Source organism: Taudactylus pleione, unplaced genomic scaffold, assembly GCF_031769625.1.
Source record: "Taudactylus pleione unplaced genomic scaffold, aTauple2 ptg000760l, whole genome shotgun sequence".
NCBI classification, from domain to species: domain Eukaryota; kingdom Metazoa; phylum Chordata; class Amphibia; order Anura; family Myobatrachidae; genus Taudactylus; species Taudactylus pleione.
In genome coordinates this window covers 836,488-853,554 of record NW_028285162.1, presented here as the reverse complement: position 1 = coordinate 853,554, position 17,067 = coordinate 836,488, and the positions used below count along the sequence as shown (strand labels likewise).

The window sequence follows — 17,067 nt, the reverse complement described above, 5'->3', positions numbered from 1 at the left end:
TGTTCGCTTTCAGTTCCTTCATTCGGACACAGGTTCTGAGCCCTAAGTTACTAGTCTCCAGGTTCGGTACTACGCACCTCTGAGTTTCCCTGGTTGAGTTACTCTAAGTTCCCAGTAGTGGGTTCCAATCTTTAGCTACCCTGGTTGGGAGCTGGGTTTGAGATCCGTGTGAACGGTTCCAGGCCCTCTGTGTTGGGATTCCAGTTCTGTATACTTGTGCAGGCTCCAGTACAGAATTCCTCCCTGTGTGCTTGGGTTTGCCATGGGCATCTAAGCTGGTCAGCTAAAGACCATATCTGCTCCATGAGCAGACCACTCATCAAGTCTCCTAGTTTCACCCACACTCATGCTTAGCTGGTCACAAGGCAGATCTTAAAACCACAAGTCCCATGACAATTGCTGTTTGTGCTACCCAACTATGTAACTCAATGATTTTTGTTCTCACCTACTATGTAACGCAATGCCATTTGTTCTGACCTACTATGTAACTCCTTGCGGTTTGTCCTGCCTTGCCATGTAACTCAATGTTGGTTATTCTGCCCTACTATGTAACTCAATGCATTGATCTACTTTACTATGTAACTCAATGCTATAGGTTGTGGATCCTTAAAAAGGAAAATAATATAATTTTTCAATAATTATTTTATGTTTCAAGGCCTAAAATAATGTGACTATCAACATACTAGTGATATTAAATAATACTGAACTTACTGATATCTTTCCAGTGGCGTTCATGTCTTGAAGGAGTAACAGAGGTACTTATTTTTCTACAACGAATGAGACCATAGGCTGCTACAGACATTTTCACCTGTATAGAATTAATGATATACAGCAATAAATATAAAAAGATTTATGTATGAGTATTTATGCAGACTTAGCAATAATAAAAATTATAACACTTATTTACATTGATTACCCTGTTTCAGGATTTCCTAGTATGTGCTATCTCCAAGGAATACCACAAGGGTAATCTCAGTTTATAAAGTATAACACTAAATAAGGTCAGTAGCAGAAGGATGCATTAAATATAGTACAAGTAATTTTACAGCTAGAGAAGTGTAAAATCCATGCAGACACACTCAAGTGAAAAGGGAATCCACATCCCCTGTCACAAAGAAGTGATTAGCCTAATAAAACATTATATTTACTGTAGCACCTTCAGAGCTTAAAATGTGACAGGGGATGAGAATCTCCTATGCATTATGCACTGAAATGTGTTAGTACAGAGTGATTTCAGGTCTATTAATGCTATATTCTATTCATTTTGATGATAACTTAGGCAATACACTTTCAATTTGCTACATACTTTCCAATGTATTATTTAAAACACATACATTAACTTAATTAAAATATCCCTTAAGCACAGAAACATGTAAAACCACAATATTTGAGAGATGTCTTTTGTTAGTGAGAACTTAGAAGGCTGAAGGGTAGAGGGATAAGCAATAAATGTAAATCCAGTAAGTAATGTCAAAGTCAAATAATTGGATATGGATCGCTTGCAATTATTATCTGACAATCTAATCGTCTATGGTCTGACGATGTGTTACCACGACGCTATCCAATGTGCACAAATGCGATTCCACAACATACATATACTGATGCGCATAACGCACACACATATACATATATGCATGCACAGACGCTCGTATGTATATCCACATACGTACACATAGATGCTCATATGAGTATTCACATACATACATACCAACATTTCCTACTTCAAAATACGGACGCACATATGCGAACGCATACATATAAGATGGTTCCCACACATTATAGTTAATAACCAGAGTTATTAAAGGTATTGTTAGCTAATAATTATAATGTAATAGGTACTTAAAAGAGATCTAAGGTTCAGAATACAGTAGTCATGTCATGCTTGGTATCATACTAAATCCCTGTTTATTTGCAGACATCCGTTTCTATCAGCGAAGGATTCGCATCTTGCGTTCGCTAGTTATGGATTATAGGGAGTTATTGGTTAGAATGATATTACTTGTATGCAGTGTCTGTAGCCAGTTTTAACTAGTTTTTCGGTGGGAAGCTACACAAAGAAGCTGTTGGAAAACTGAGCCATTCCTCTGATGACACCGTATGAACACCGTATGAACTGACCAATGACCAGATGCAAGAACCAATGAAAACAGGCCAACTTGTCCCTTTGTTATCCATGTAACCTGTACCGTATATATGCTGTGTGCTGGTCTCAGTGTTCAGTCATTCTCCACAGGATTTAGGATTGAAGGGCTGCATACTGGGACCAGTAGCGCATGCGTATGTATCTATGTATCGGCTTGTACTATTTTTAATTGCTTTTTATTCCAATTGTTAAATCTTTCCCTGTTTACATAAATAACTTTTTGTGCTTTGGAACCACAAGATTGGACTGGAAAGCAATTCTTTCTTAAGCGACTTGCAGCGCTAAATAGCGACTAGTGACTATTAGGAATCTATAGATGGGGGCTTGGCCTTGAGGTCACGCTACCGGAAATTACTCAGAGCAGCCGGATTTCGATTCCTCAACAAAGGGTGGATGCGTCACATATGGGTAAGAAGGCAATGTGTTTAAAACCTGTTTTGTACTCTGTGTTGTTAAACCGAATATCCGTCTTTGGGTGATCTAAGGAGTGCTGATTAGAATCCAGGGACAAGAGAGAAAAGTCAGTTTCTTTATTGTCACTTTTGCACTGCAATAGGCGATTATCACAAATAGCGTATGTGTCTTCCCTGTATTACAGCCACATGTTTGAACAATCATTGTAATAGATAGTCTTGTATCACTTGTTAAAATCTTCTGAATAGGTATTGCCACTAGGGAAAGCATTTTTCTGCACAGAAAACAAAGGTATATGAATGTGAACGCATGCTTGTGATGTGAAAAAAGGAAAATGGAGAGGTTTTTGCTTTTTGAACTGTTGGTAATAGACAGGGCCGGCTAAGGTGTCCAAGAGGCGGATAGGGCAAGCTGAAGCAGTATACATAGCAGGTATAACTGGGTGAGAAATCGGAGGGTGTTTTCTCGGCCGAACCCCCAATAGTAATTGCAAAGTCCATTGATAAGTTTTAGTGTCTCTGGGCAATGCGATCGGACCGCATGGTGGTGTAAACCATGATTGTGACTTGGGGGTCATGGGAGGAAATCACTGGCAAGGCTAAGTGTTATTGGAATACTTAGATGCTATCAGTGGAGAGTAACTCAAAGTAGGAAGCAGCAGGCGAAGCTTGGTTTAGTTCGTCTGGAAAGCAGGAGTATAGTATAGGCTAGATTCTGTTTCCTCATTGTGCAAAACTGACAAAACACGCTTAGCGGTCGTTTGTGCACAGTGGGTGGAAGTGAGTGGACGCAGCTTGTTTAATTCGTCCACCGGTCGAAATCTCTAGCGAAAGTAGCCAAAGCGTTGTCCCATATGGATGCTAAGCAGTCGCTAGGGATGGTCGATGAGATGCTGCTTATGAATGGGCCGACCGGGTCGGCAAGGTATATAATGTATATGAAGTATGGCGCGTATGCTACTGCGTACTGCGACATATGGGTCAAGATGACCAAAGGATGAATGAAACCTTTTCCTAAAAGTTGGCAGTTTCGATTTGGAGGTACTAAATACAGTTAGAGATAACATATGTTTAGTCAAATCTTTGAAGAAAAGAGTAAAGTATAATGATTGTTTAAAGTTATGGCAGCACGAGGGGAACACGTGGCACGGTGGTGTATGTGCGTCGCAAAGCAGCGTACTCACACCGCTAGGCAGCGTGCACACGCCGCAAGGTGGTGTGTTCACGCCGCAAAGTAGCACACAGCAAAACAGCGTACTCATGCCGCAAAGCAGCATGCCGCCATGTAGCATCCCCACGCTGCAAGGTAGCATTATCGTGCATAAAGAAGATAGCACATGCGCACTGCCGCCGCCTTATGCGGCCGCAGGTGAAAGTGCAGCAGATACCAAAAAAAATAAAATAAATTATGTAACAAGTAACTTATATCCTGTTTTAAGGCATTTTTAATGTAATGTTCCTGAAGAAGATAATGAACCCACTGTAAATTCAGCCATTGCCTGTGCTATTAACATGCAGAAGTACCACGCAGGTAAGGAAGGGGAGTGGTCCCCCCAGCAGGGGCAGCGGCTGAAATTGGTGTGATGAGTGTAAAAAGTAATGGTTATGTTAGTTCAAATGTGTTGTCGATCAAAATAATTTATCATGGCCATACAAGGGCAATTGTTAACATTTTAGATATTTAAGTAATTTTAAGTGTGTGCAAGCCTTAGTCATTGTGCATTGTGGAGAGATCAGGTGTCCTTGTTTACAGTAAATATTGATATTGGGATATGTTAATAAGAACAGGCTTTTCTTTGGTCTACTTGGAGGGTTAGACAATAGATTCATTTGTTGTTGCAAGAGGTTCACTTTGATCAAGTCACGCTTGGTAAAATAGATCTCTTTATAATGTCATGGCTGCATTGCCATGAGGCCCCACCATCCCATTCAAAACAACACAAATCACCCAACACACACATGCACAAATAATTATTTTCTCTGATAGATTGCTCTCCACAATCTATCTCTAGACCAGTAGTCGGGCCGGAAGTGCAGGTGAATAATTAATATTCCCTTAAAATATACATACAGTGTATCATATATCCCCCCATACACACACGCGTGTACACTTCACACACATACAACCACGGTATATCATTCCATTTCACCCTGCAACATATCTGCAGTGAAACATGTGCATTTAGGTCACATGATACCCATTGGCACATGAGAGAATTCATAATTAATCGCAACAAACTCAAAAATGAATATTTTTTTCTTATAAATATTAATTCTTTATATATATATATATATATATATATATATATATATATTTGAAGCAAATGAATGTAAAATTAGCAATTCATTTAGTGATGGTAAAAGTATTTTTCCAATTGCAGGTGTTTTCCAATGTGTTGTGTTCTGAGAATGTCACAAACATTACAATTGGCAAATTTTACGATGTTTGTTATGAATAATCATGATTTATACAGGAGCTAGACTTCAGCACAAATATGAATCATGATTTGCATTTATTACTCTCCGTTGTTCTCAAATGTCTGGTTGTGCACAAAGAGTGGGGTTTACACACAATCCAGAAAACAGGCATCTGTGTACTGAACCAACATATGGCTGCAATACAGAAGTTTTGAGGTATTTGTGCTGTAACATGATCTTGGTTCCTGTGTAGAGTTTGTATGTACTTACCTGTGTGCAGTTTGTATGTGCTGTGAATGAGAATTTTCTGTGTGGAGTTTGTATGTATGTCTGAAAAATCCTTGCAATACAGCAGTTTATAGATTTACTTTGGGTTAAGAAATTCAATTCTTGTGATGGATATATATGCAATACCGGTGTGAAGCTTAGAATCAGGTTTTGTATTGCTAAGCAGGGTGTGATTAAATTGGATCATATAGCAGGTTTGCAATGAGTCCTGTAATAATCATTATATATGTATTAGTAAGCAGACTGGTTGGAAAAGACTGAATCGTAAGTCGGCGAATTCTGTAATAAAGGTAAACCGGTCATGTGGTAAGTATATGACTGCAGGAAATATGGTTTTCTTAGACAGCGATATACGTTACATTATAGATATTAAGAACAATGTGATATGCGTAACACTCAGAATGTTGGACATGGGTAATTCCTTAGAAGTAGGGATATCATATGAAAAGCAGAAATAAGGATATCTAGATTTGTCATCACTGTAGTAAATAAAGAGACGTCCGTATGGTATTGTATACAGGTAAACTATAGTATAAATATGTGTCCCGGAGTAAAGGATTCAAAATCCCCCTAGTGGTAGAAAGTAAGTATCGCAACCCCTGATCAAGTGTTCATAAGAAATAGTTTTTAGGGATCCCAAGTGATTGTTAGTAACAGGCACAAACGTGATATTTTTTTGTGGTTGTAAAATCTAGTTAAATTGTGATGTAGGTATTGTGGATAACCCAATGGTGGAGGTTTCATTCACCAGAACAGGGGGATTGACATAGATCATAAAAATATGCATATGATTATACTGTTTGAAATTGTTGCAGTGACAATAACTCATCAGAATGTACGTTCTTCACAAAAACACCTTTGGTACTTTTGCTGTTTTACCTCTTGTGAACAATAGGGATACTCACATGTCCTAGGAGGAGTAGTAGGTAAGGGAAATACACATCCATTTCCCAGCAGAGGTGGTGGTAATGCCTGGAATTACTAAGGGTTTTCAATGAAAAATTACATTTAAGGTTGTTTTAAAATGGTCTTATATTTAAACAGGTTATACAGGATGATTTTCTGTTATTACTAAATGAATTGGGTATATCTATTAAGTTTGTATGTTTAGAATAGATAAGAATTAGATATATATTGACATGCCTGTATTATGTATACTAACATTTCTTTCTATTTTCTCAGAACATCGGAATGCGGGTTAAAGTAGATCAAAGCACCCAAGACTTCTCTGATTCTCCTCAGCAATTAATACACAGATTATTGTCAGGAGAAAAGGGGGGTGTTACATGGGTATTTGACGGTTGGAAATTTTTGAATTTCCCAGATTAGGGATATTTTCTTTCTTTGGAGATTCTCATCGAAAATGTTGTTTAACAGATCGTTGTGAAGGCCCTTGCAAGGGGTTGATGACCAATGCCACATCTTTGGGGGTAGTAGAAAGAGATACCTGGGTCCATTCCACTCACTGCAGAGGAGCCAACCACCCGAAGGAGATACAGGGCGAAGTCGAGACAGACAACATGGGGACCTGTCGATTGCGAGCCTATTCCAGGAGAACTAAAGACTGCAGGGAAACACCTAAGCCAGAGACGTGTGCAGATTACTATTCCAGCAATGGAGTGGTGATCTGTTTTTGTGTCTTTATTTTATCCCAGGGTTCTTCTCATCCTTATTTGTTTCGGGATTTCCTATTTCTGTGACGGAGGACAGATAACGGAGAGGGAGGCAGATAGTGATGTCGATGGAGTTGGAGGCTAGAGCGATAAAACAATCAGGGCAACCTATGGTCAAACTCAGTTTAGGAATTGTTAAGAGATTTGTTAACCATGGAACTCGGAGATAGTGTGAGGGGCTATTGTCTGAGGAATATTGTATTTGGGAGTACTGTGGATCCCTAGTTGATGAGAAAAGCATCCAACAATGTCAGTCCAAGAGTAATTTGTATTTGGGCGGGCATCCTTTAGAGGATTACCATTCCTTAGTGGGTAAGGTCTTAAACCAGACTGAATGTTGGGTGTGCACTCGCGTGCCTCAGGGACAACATAATGAAGGATTAGTACCATTCCCATTAAATTTCTCTGAGGTCTTTGAATTACGGGGAGGGAGGTCCATAGACGGGAAGTATAACATTACCAGGTCCCCTAGTTTAAAGCTGCGCCAATACTCCATAGATCGTTCTTTGCTGTGTCTGAACATTTCATACAGAGAGACTGGAGAATTGGGAAGCAGACTTATTGGATCAGACAATGGCTCGCCACACCAGTAGTGACGAACCCCAGAGGCAAGGATGTTGGAACAAACCGAATGTGGTATCTATTGGAAAAGATCCTATGGGGTATGGTCATAATGTTATTCAGGCTGAAACGTGTCTTGAACAAATGAGGACAATAGGCATAGGTAGTTTTGTTAAAACTTTGTGTGATATTGTGCAGGATCGTAATATACCTCATGTCCTCCCAAATAATGTATACTATGTATGTGGAAGAAGGGCTTATTCCTGGTTATCTCGAGGTCCAAGGTTTATGTTTTATAGGTAAATTGGTCCCAGATGTAATGACCCTTACACATGATGAAATGATTGGTATCCATAAAACCGCACCACCTCCATAAATACACACGCAGTATGAACATCGTTACAAAAGAAATATGATCCCTGGTGAAGAACATATAGCCACACAGTTGATTAGTGAAACAACTGGCTTCCAAATTTTCGTAGCATTAGATCCCACCAGGATCACTCGGGGAACTTTAAATTTTAGATACATCCAAGACCTGGCTAAATTAATAGACAACTTCACCGAGATGTATGATGACACATTCAAGTATACTGGTAAGGAGCTACAGGCTTATAAAAAGATATTTGGGACAACATAGGCTAGTGTTAAACTACCCGACAGCTGTTACTGGTGGATATTGTGTGACTTTTGCCACCCAATTTGGTGTCAAGTGTTGCACGTACATCACCAATAATACTAATTATTACCAGTTATTTATATAGCGCACACATATTACGCAGCGCTTTACAGAGAATATCTTGCCATTCACATCAGTCCCTGCCCCAGTGGCGCTTACAATCTATATTCCCTACCACATGCTCACACACATACATACTAGGATCAATTTTGTGGGGAGCCAATTAACCTACCAGTATATTTTTGGAGAGTGGGAGGAAACCAGAGCACCCAGAGGAATCCCACGCAAGCACAGGGAGAATATACAAACTCCACACAGTTAGGGCCATAGTGGGAATCAAACCCATGACCTCAGTGCTGTGAGGCAGTAACGCTAACCATTACACCATCTGTGCTGCCCCAATGACCCCAAAGAGGTGATAGACTGGAAAATGGATGAAATCCTACAACTGAAGTGGGAATTTCGGAAGGACCATAATACTTCCTTGTATGAGACTGAGGTAAAGGTAGAGAAATGGTTCTCATGGTTAAACCCTGTCAAATGGTTCGCCGGTCTGGGAGAGTGGTTACAGGAAATGGTTGCTAGGATAGGTAAGCTTATACTTGGTTTATGTGTCAGATGTGTTCATACTGTATTGAAGTGTGGAAAATGTACCACCAAGGTAAATCGTGAAAAGGAAATCCTAATGATGGTGAGTGGTGGTGGTATAGGCACTAAGATAAAGAACTGCATTACAATCCTGAAATTAAATGTACCATCAGATAATAACATGTGAATAGGCTTGGTCATGTATAATAAAATGTATTGTAAATGTTCCGTTAAAACATCCTAGATAATGTAGTCTCAATCCCCCCTCCCCCCCCCCTCAAAAAAAAAAAATTCCTTTATGGGTTCGATGAGCTCCCACATCCTACCAATGGTCCCTTATAGATCCGCAGTTGTTTTACCCTTTTCTGAAACGCATTATTAACGGCTCAATGACAGAGTTGTGTCATACTGTTTAGAACATTGAATACTCATTTATTATGCATGACTAATATGGTTGAATAGAATGTGATAGATTTATGTTTGCTATCAAAGGGTGGACCTGGTAAGTAAAATAATTGGATATGGATCACTTGCAATTAATATCGGACAATCTAATAGTCTATGGTCTGACGATGTGTTACCACAACACTACTTTGCGTTGGCGCAATCCAATGCGGACAAATGCAATTCCACAACACACATATACTGATGCACATAACGCCTATACATATATACATACACATAAGACGCTCGTATGTGTATCCACATACGTACACAGACGCTCATATGCGTATTCACATACATACGAACATTTCCTACTTCAAAATACGGACGCACATATGCGAATGCATACATATAAGATGGTTCCCACACATAGTTAATAACAGAACACAGTGGACATGTCATGTTTGGTATCATACTAAATCCCTGTTTATATGCAGACATCCGTTTCTATCAGCAAAGGAATCGCATCTTGCGTTCGCTAGTTATGGATTATAGGGAGTTTTTGGTTAGCATGCTATTACTTGTATGCAGTGTCTGTAGCCAGTTTTAACTAGTTCTTCGGCGGGAAGCTACACAAAGAAGCTGAGCCATTCCTCTGATGACACCGTATGAACTGACCAATGACCAGATGCAAGAACCAATGAAAACAGGCCAACTTGTCCCTTTGTTATCCTTGTAACCTGTACCGTATATATGCTGTGTGCTGGTCTCAGCGTTCAGTCATTCTCCATTTTGGGTGACCGCAGGATTCAGGCTAGAAGGACTGCATACTGGGACCAGCAGCGCATGTGTATGTATCGGCTTGTACTATTTTTAATTGCTTTTTATTATAATTGTTAAATCTTTCCCTGTTTACATAAATAACTTTTTGTGCTTTGGAACCACAAGATTGAACTGGAAAGCAATTCTTTCTTAAGTGACTTCCAGCGCTAAATAGCGACTATTAGGAATCAATAGTAAGGTTGGCCGGGGGCGTGCCCAGCCAAATGGAGGCGTTCCAGTCGGAACGCTTGCCGTTTGTGGGCGGCCCCGCTGACATCATTGCTGATGTCAGTGGGGAACTTCCTGCTCGAACAGAGCATGAAACTCCCTGGGGCTTACGAGTGCCCAGACCCTACCCTAGGGTCTGGTCGTAAGCCCCGATGGTCTTGACCATCGCGACCATCACACGTCGGTCATTAGAGCTGTGGGTGTTAACCCACAGCTTAACGATCGACAAGGAGGAGGCCGTTCAGGATGCAAACGGCCGCCCTGATTCAGAGCGACTGCTTGCATCTCACAACCGCCTCTGAATGAGGCCCTAAATCTCCACTTTGCCTACCACCTGCTGTCACCCTTCCTCACTCAGAAGCCCACCACGTACCCACACTCTCCTTATCCCCCTGCTCTAAATCAATCTCAACCTCACGCTACAGCAACCCTAACAATCTCCTTCTCTCTCCTCCCAACTCTGTCCCTCTCTCCTGTCTCCTCTGGAATGCCAGTCCTGTCTATAATCTACTGGTCCCTGTCCATTACGGCTTCATATTCAACTCCTTCAATCTCCTAGCCATCATCAAATCCTGGACTTACCCATCTGACACCACTTCTCCTGCAGCTATTTCCTTTGGGAGCCTCACATTCTTTCACACTCCTTGGCCTGGAGTTTGCCACAGTGTTGGTGTTGGGGTACTTTTATCATCTGGTCACTCCCACCAATTCTTACCTTCTAAACTCTCCACTTCATTTGCATTCAATGCTCATATCAGTTGCCTTTTCCAACTTCCTCGAGGAGCTGCCTTTTCTCATCCCCCTGGTCTTAACTCAAAATTCCATGTTAGCTTTGCTTCTTGGCTTCTAACCTTGAAATGGGCTCTCAAGACCCCTTTCTTCCTCAAAGCTTTCCAGCTTTCATCCTAACCCACTACTCCATGTTCCTTCCTCACAATCCAGCCCATCTGTGTCACCCCTGTTTGTCTGCCCCCTCCCCTTTAGAATGTAAGCTTCCACGAGCAGGGCCCTCTTCCCTCACTTACTCCTACTTTCATTTACAACAGCACCTAACCCTTGGTTGCTGACACCATGCTGCTTATTTAAGTGTTATGCATCAATGTATAAATCATGTATTTGTCCTATGTTGGTTGTACTGTTAATAACTGTTTTTCTTGTGTGCTAATTTATCTATGTACTTGTCTTTTGTGTGCGCATTTGTTTATGTACTTTGTAAGGCGCTGCGGAACTCTTGTGGCGCCATATAAATAAAGGATAATAATAATAATAAGCAACTGTTAATTGCAGTGTCGGTAACTACAGATGTGTCCACATACATCTTACTTCCTTGCACGTTAAACAGCCCTTCTAGTCACGCCATGCCATGGTGTGACGCGGTAGCGCCAAGCGTCTTTTTTTGCAAAGTGATGCGAATAGAACGCACAAGCAGTTTCTTAAGCGATAACAAATGCGTTAATCATTTTATTAAGAACTTCTCTTGTTGTGGAAAAAAACAAAACAAACAAAGCTACTGCAGTTGTCTGGGAATATAAAACCACAAACAACAAGGAGTATTATTTGGAATAAATCAGATACCTACATTATGGTAACCAAATGTCAACGTGTTCCTCGTACGTTGATGGGCTATTGCACCAATACTTTCAAAAAGGTTAATAGCACAACTGTACATGTGTGTGGCATTTTTTCTCCTCTCCATGGCTTTAAATTAGTCTTAATTGTCTGAAACCAGTGAAAACATATTTGGTTTGCTGTTCCTCTAACATCAGTAGCTTGTCATTACTGACCATATGAACAGTTGTACACATCTCTGCAGGCGGACCACCCATCATTGATTGTCAGTACACACCTGGACCAAATCTATCCATGGTGCAAAAACAGGATTTTGGTACTTACCGATAAATCCCTTTCTCCGATTCCATAGGGGCCACTGGAGGCTAAACACAGTAGGGTATAGATGGTGCTAAGTGGAGCTGGGCACTTTAAATTTCAAGAAGTGTGACTAGCTCCTCCCCTCTATACCCCCCTCCAAGCCTCAGTCTAAGAAAACTGTGCCCGAGGGGAGCTAAGAAAAAACAAACCGAAGAGGAGGAGGCGAAGCAAATACACAGAACATATGAAAAGTTTGAAATAACAGTAATACAACCAGAGACATCAAACCAGTCTCTAACAGTCATAACATAAAATGACCCCAACCCTGGCAGGAAGGAACAGCGCAGGGTGGGCGTCGTGTCCCCTATGGAAGCGGAGAAAGGGATTTATCGGTAAATACCAAAATCCTGTTTTCTCCTACATCCACTAGGGGACACTTGAGGTTAAAGACAGTGGGGACGTCCCAGAGCTCCCTTTACGGGCGGGAAAGCGCTGAGAACCCTGCAAAGCAGACAGGACATGCTGCGCTGCCGAGGCCGCAAACATGTAAATCTGTAAAAAACAAAACCGGTATGCTGGCTAGACCAAGTAGCCACTTGGCAAAGAAACCCCATGGAAAACCCCCGCGATCAGCCGCCCATGAGGAACCGACTGAGCGAGAGGAATGCTCTAAAATAAAAAAGGCAGAGGCTCCCTAGAGGAAGCAATATCCGCCTGTCTGAAGGACAGACAACTCTAGCAGGTCAGCGACTGTGTGGAAGCTTGCTAGCCAGGACGAACAGCAGCATACAAAACAAAGAGTGTCTGTAGCACTTATGGCTGCAGTCCTGTCCACAGGAAAAACGAAGAGCCCTAACAACCAATAAGTGTCTAGAACGAAGGTGAATCTTGTGGAAGAAACGGCACCACAATCAGTTGTTCCTGTGGAAAAACCGAAAACCACCTTTGGAAGAAAGTCCATTGTAATACAGGAATCCGCTCTATCCCCAGGAAAAATCAAGTCTGGAGGACAACAGGATAGAGCCCCTAGATCTCAGAGGCCGGAGCAAGAAGAAGTGTTACCTTCCACGAAAGGTATTTTTCCACGAAAGGTGGCAATGTATAAAAGTAACCTGTTGTCGGGTGCCAAGCCTAGTAGGGATTACCCTGAATGGTATGCCTTTACATCCTAAGATGGGCCTTTCAATAGCCACGCTGTGAAATGTAGCCACTGAGAGTCTGGGTAGACTAAAGGATCCCGTAGTAAAAGATGTTCTCTGAGAAGCAGAGGCCGCGGATCGTTAATCAACAGGAGTCGAAGGTCAGAATACCAAGCTCCGCCAAGACAATCGGAAGCTTCCAACAGAATCCTGGCCTTCTCCCCTTAGAAGAATTTAAGGGAGAAGAGGAAACAGAGGTAACAGGTAGACAAAATTGGAACTGCCACGGATTTGACAGTGCGTATCCTGTCACAACCCCCAGGACTCTCAATCAAGAGCAGTAGAGAGGCAGATTTTTTGTATGTGTCTTGATGCCAAACAGGACGACCTGTGGAAAATCCTACCATAGGGCCAGCTATTGAAAAACCTGCGAATGAAGACCCCGTAATACAACCGGTCGGCTGAGGAAGTCTGCCTACCAAGTTACAACTCCCATTGCGAACTTTGTCGCCCAGATGTGTAAAGAACGCCAAGGTCGTGGCGAAGTCCAACTGGACTCAGACAGCCTGACCACGCAACAGGCGATATGCAGTTTGAATAGCATAGAACACCATTCGCAAATCCAATATCTTTAGCAGCAGACTTGCTTACTGTGAGGTCAAACTGTGTCAGATCCTTAATCACAGTCCCCCATCATGTCAGACTCACTTCTGTGGTGAGAAGAGTCCAATCCCACTTTCCGAATCTCTTCCCTCCAGTAGGTGTATTAAGTGCAACCTCCAGAGAAGAGATCAGAGTTCTGGAACTTAACCCTACCATTGGTAAAGGAAAAAGACGGGATTCTGTCCAGTGAGAGATGAGGAGAAGCTGAAACTTCCGGGAGTGAAAACATCCATGAAGAAAGGCCCTGAATACCGTAGCCATCTCCCTAAGGAGGAGACTGGAAACATGCACCTTGCCATAAGGTGTCCCTGAGCCTACCCAGAATTGTAACGTCTGCTGAATGCAAATGAGACTCTTCAGAAAAATTCATAATCTATCCATGACTAATGGTACTGTTGCGAGTCACTTAGTAATAAGACCCTGGCATGGGCCTACAGCAGAAGATCCTCCAGATGAAGGTTGATAGAGATTCCTAGAATCCAATGTAGAGTCTCCATGACAACTCCGGGGGCTGAATAATAAGTCCTGAGACTGAAAATGAGAGTTCCGAAATACGAAACTGAAAACTCCTGGTGAGGCGACTAGATAGGGATTCTTGATATCCTGAGATATCATGAAATAGTCGTTCCTAGTCCCGCACTCCCCGAGGGAAGGGACTCTCAATCTAATCCTAAGGATAGATATGTCAAGATCGGAGTAAGTCTGACTAAGCCATCCGGCATTGGAACCACAAAGTGACTAGAGTAAAACTTCCGTTCCCTGGACTGGGAACCTGGATCACCACTGTCCTGGATAGAAAGAGTGTATAGTATACTGTAAAACGATACTCCTGTCTTGCAAATGTTAAAACTCCAAGGTATTCAAGCTTGTATCTCGAGTGATGAGAACCCGGACCCAAGTGTCCGTACCAGATGCCGTCCCTACTACTCTAAAGCCTATAAGACATTCTCCTACTCAGGGGACCCCCAGGAGAGAGGAAACCCCAGCAAGTACTAGGCTTAGTGGAGATGTATATGCGACTCCGCCCCAACCTCCAGAAGCACTTGAAGTTGATGGTCCCGTGAATAACCGGAGCCCCAACGGCCTAGGCGAGAGACCTGTGAAAGAACTTCTAGGGGGAAGAGTCGCAGACAGAATATAAAATGAGTACTCTCCAGAAACTAGATAAAACCATATATCTAGATTCATTGCAAGTAATACACTATCTGCTAATGAAAGCAATAGTCTTAATTCCACATCCGCCTTCAGTATATTACAATGACAGACCACAGCAATATATAGCCCCCAGATAGAGGGTGTATGAGATATTGATCTGAAAAGAACAGATAAAACACTTGATCTTAGCCAAAAGGCAGAGAAACGATCACCTGCAGCAGAGTATTATGTATTTTATAGACATTGTTATATGACACTGATACTATTTTGTGTGTGTTTTCTTGTAGATGTCTATTTTTGTAATTTTTTGTGACTCATTATAACAGACACAGTCTTGAAAAAGGTCTTGTATAAGACCGAAACGTCGACACGTATAATGAGGTGTCTGACATGAACAATTATATAAACCTGGCAATTATGTTTCAATAAAAAAAAATTATTTTAAAGTGAGTGCCTTCATCCGAGATTTTCGAGGATACAATTTTTATATGATGGACTATGGTCTTGAAGTGCACCCTGACTGAATAATTTTTTGGAATGTGTGAGTGCAGAACTTTGGAATTATATATATATATATATATATATATATATATATATATATATATATATACACATACACACACATATATATATATATATATATATATACACACACACACAATTATACATACACACACACACTTAAAACTCCAATGTCTTTAAAAGACATGGTCCCAGTAACCAGCAACGTTGACAGTCACGAAACCGAAGGACCTACAATAGTGGAGTAATATTTACGTCTTTATGCCTGAAAAGGAGAAAAAGATAATAACCGTCTGGGCATCTGAAACTTGTTTATTCGGATGTTCCCAAATGGACATGAAAACAATCCAATGTTACGGAAACTGGCATTTTATTTCTTTAAAAAGAAATACGGTGGAGCAGGACTAGTGTCCTTAACCTGAAACTGCAATACCTGGTGTATTACAGATAATAAATCCTCCATCGCATCTGTTTAGTGGTACTGGAGAGAGCAATAGTGTAATTGAAGATCATGCTTCTAGAGTACCTGACCTGGAAGCCCTTTTATTGTTTTCTGCTCAGCAGAGAGGTCACTGCGTAAGCCCCAGCGACCTACGCGCGGATATCCCTTCCTGGAGGCGTATAAGGCAAACATAATAGAACGCCACCGCTTTTCTATATGTGACTGCTAATAGAATAAAGTCAGCCATAGGCCAAAGTTCAGTTGCTTTGTTACTCCAAGGCGGAGAATCTGCTATTTTGGAGTAATATTGTTAACCTACAACACCTGGTTATTCCCAGGGTGCATACGGGGAGGTGTGGTCATAGTTATATTAAAAGGGAGAACACACAAACTCCACACAGCCAGCACCGCAGTGGCAAACGAACTCCCAGCGCTGCGACTCAGCAACACAAACCACCACACCATCTGCGAACACAACAGGGAGTTAGTTGACTGCCCCTGTGACTATCCTGCACAATATTTGCAGGAAAATATTCGTATAGACGTCATGATACATATTGACCCCCCCACACACAACAGTAAAGTGTAGTGAAACAGGTTCAAACTGGTATCCAAAGAGGAGCAGGAGAGAGCCACACTTGCCTAATAGGGCTCCTAGCAGTGCCAGAAAACGCTTAGGCATAGAAAGAAGTATTCACTGATAGTTACATGCTCTACTGCCTTTGCCTATAACCCACTGTGTAACACAGTCCAGGATAAGGCCACCAGTTGTAAGCAGCAGCAATATATTCATATCTGCAACCAACAGGGTCTCTGTAATGGCCACCAGCACTTCCAGAGAAGCGCTGGGGCTGCTGTGAGGGAGAAGCAGGGCTCCGGATCTAGGCTCTGCCCCCAGGAATAAGCTCCGCCCCCAGCAGGACTCCAGCGCTAGGCTCTGTCCCCCCTGCTTTGGCGCTCAATCATAGTAATGAGCGCGCTATTACTGGACATTTTAACACTGGCTTTCTCACAGCCAAGTGTGTGAGACAGACCCCGGGGCTCTGCAGCAGCCAGAGAAGCACTATAGCTGCTGATCGG

General features: G+C 41.8%; 1 protein-coding gene and 1 pseudogene across 1 annotated transcript in view; both read right to left on the bottom strand.

Annotated features, from left to right (window-relative positions):
• Positions 1–17,067, bottom strand: part of SERAC1 (serine active site containing 1) — a 203,974-nt gene that overhangs the window by 160,954 nt on the left and 25,953 nt on the right. The window contains exon 2 of the mRNA XM_088457406.1: positions 712–808. Coding sequence (XP_088313532.1) covers positions 712–802 — 91 coding nt within the window. The 5' untranslated portion in view covers positions 803–808. The remainder of the gene's footprint in view (positions 1–711; positions 809–17,067) is intronic.
• LOC148476943 (U2 spliceosomal RNA) lies at positions 15,055–15,232 on the bottom strand (annotated as a pseudogene).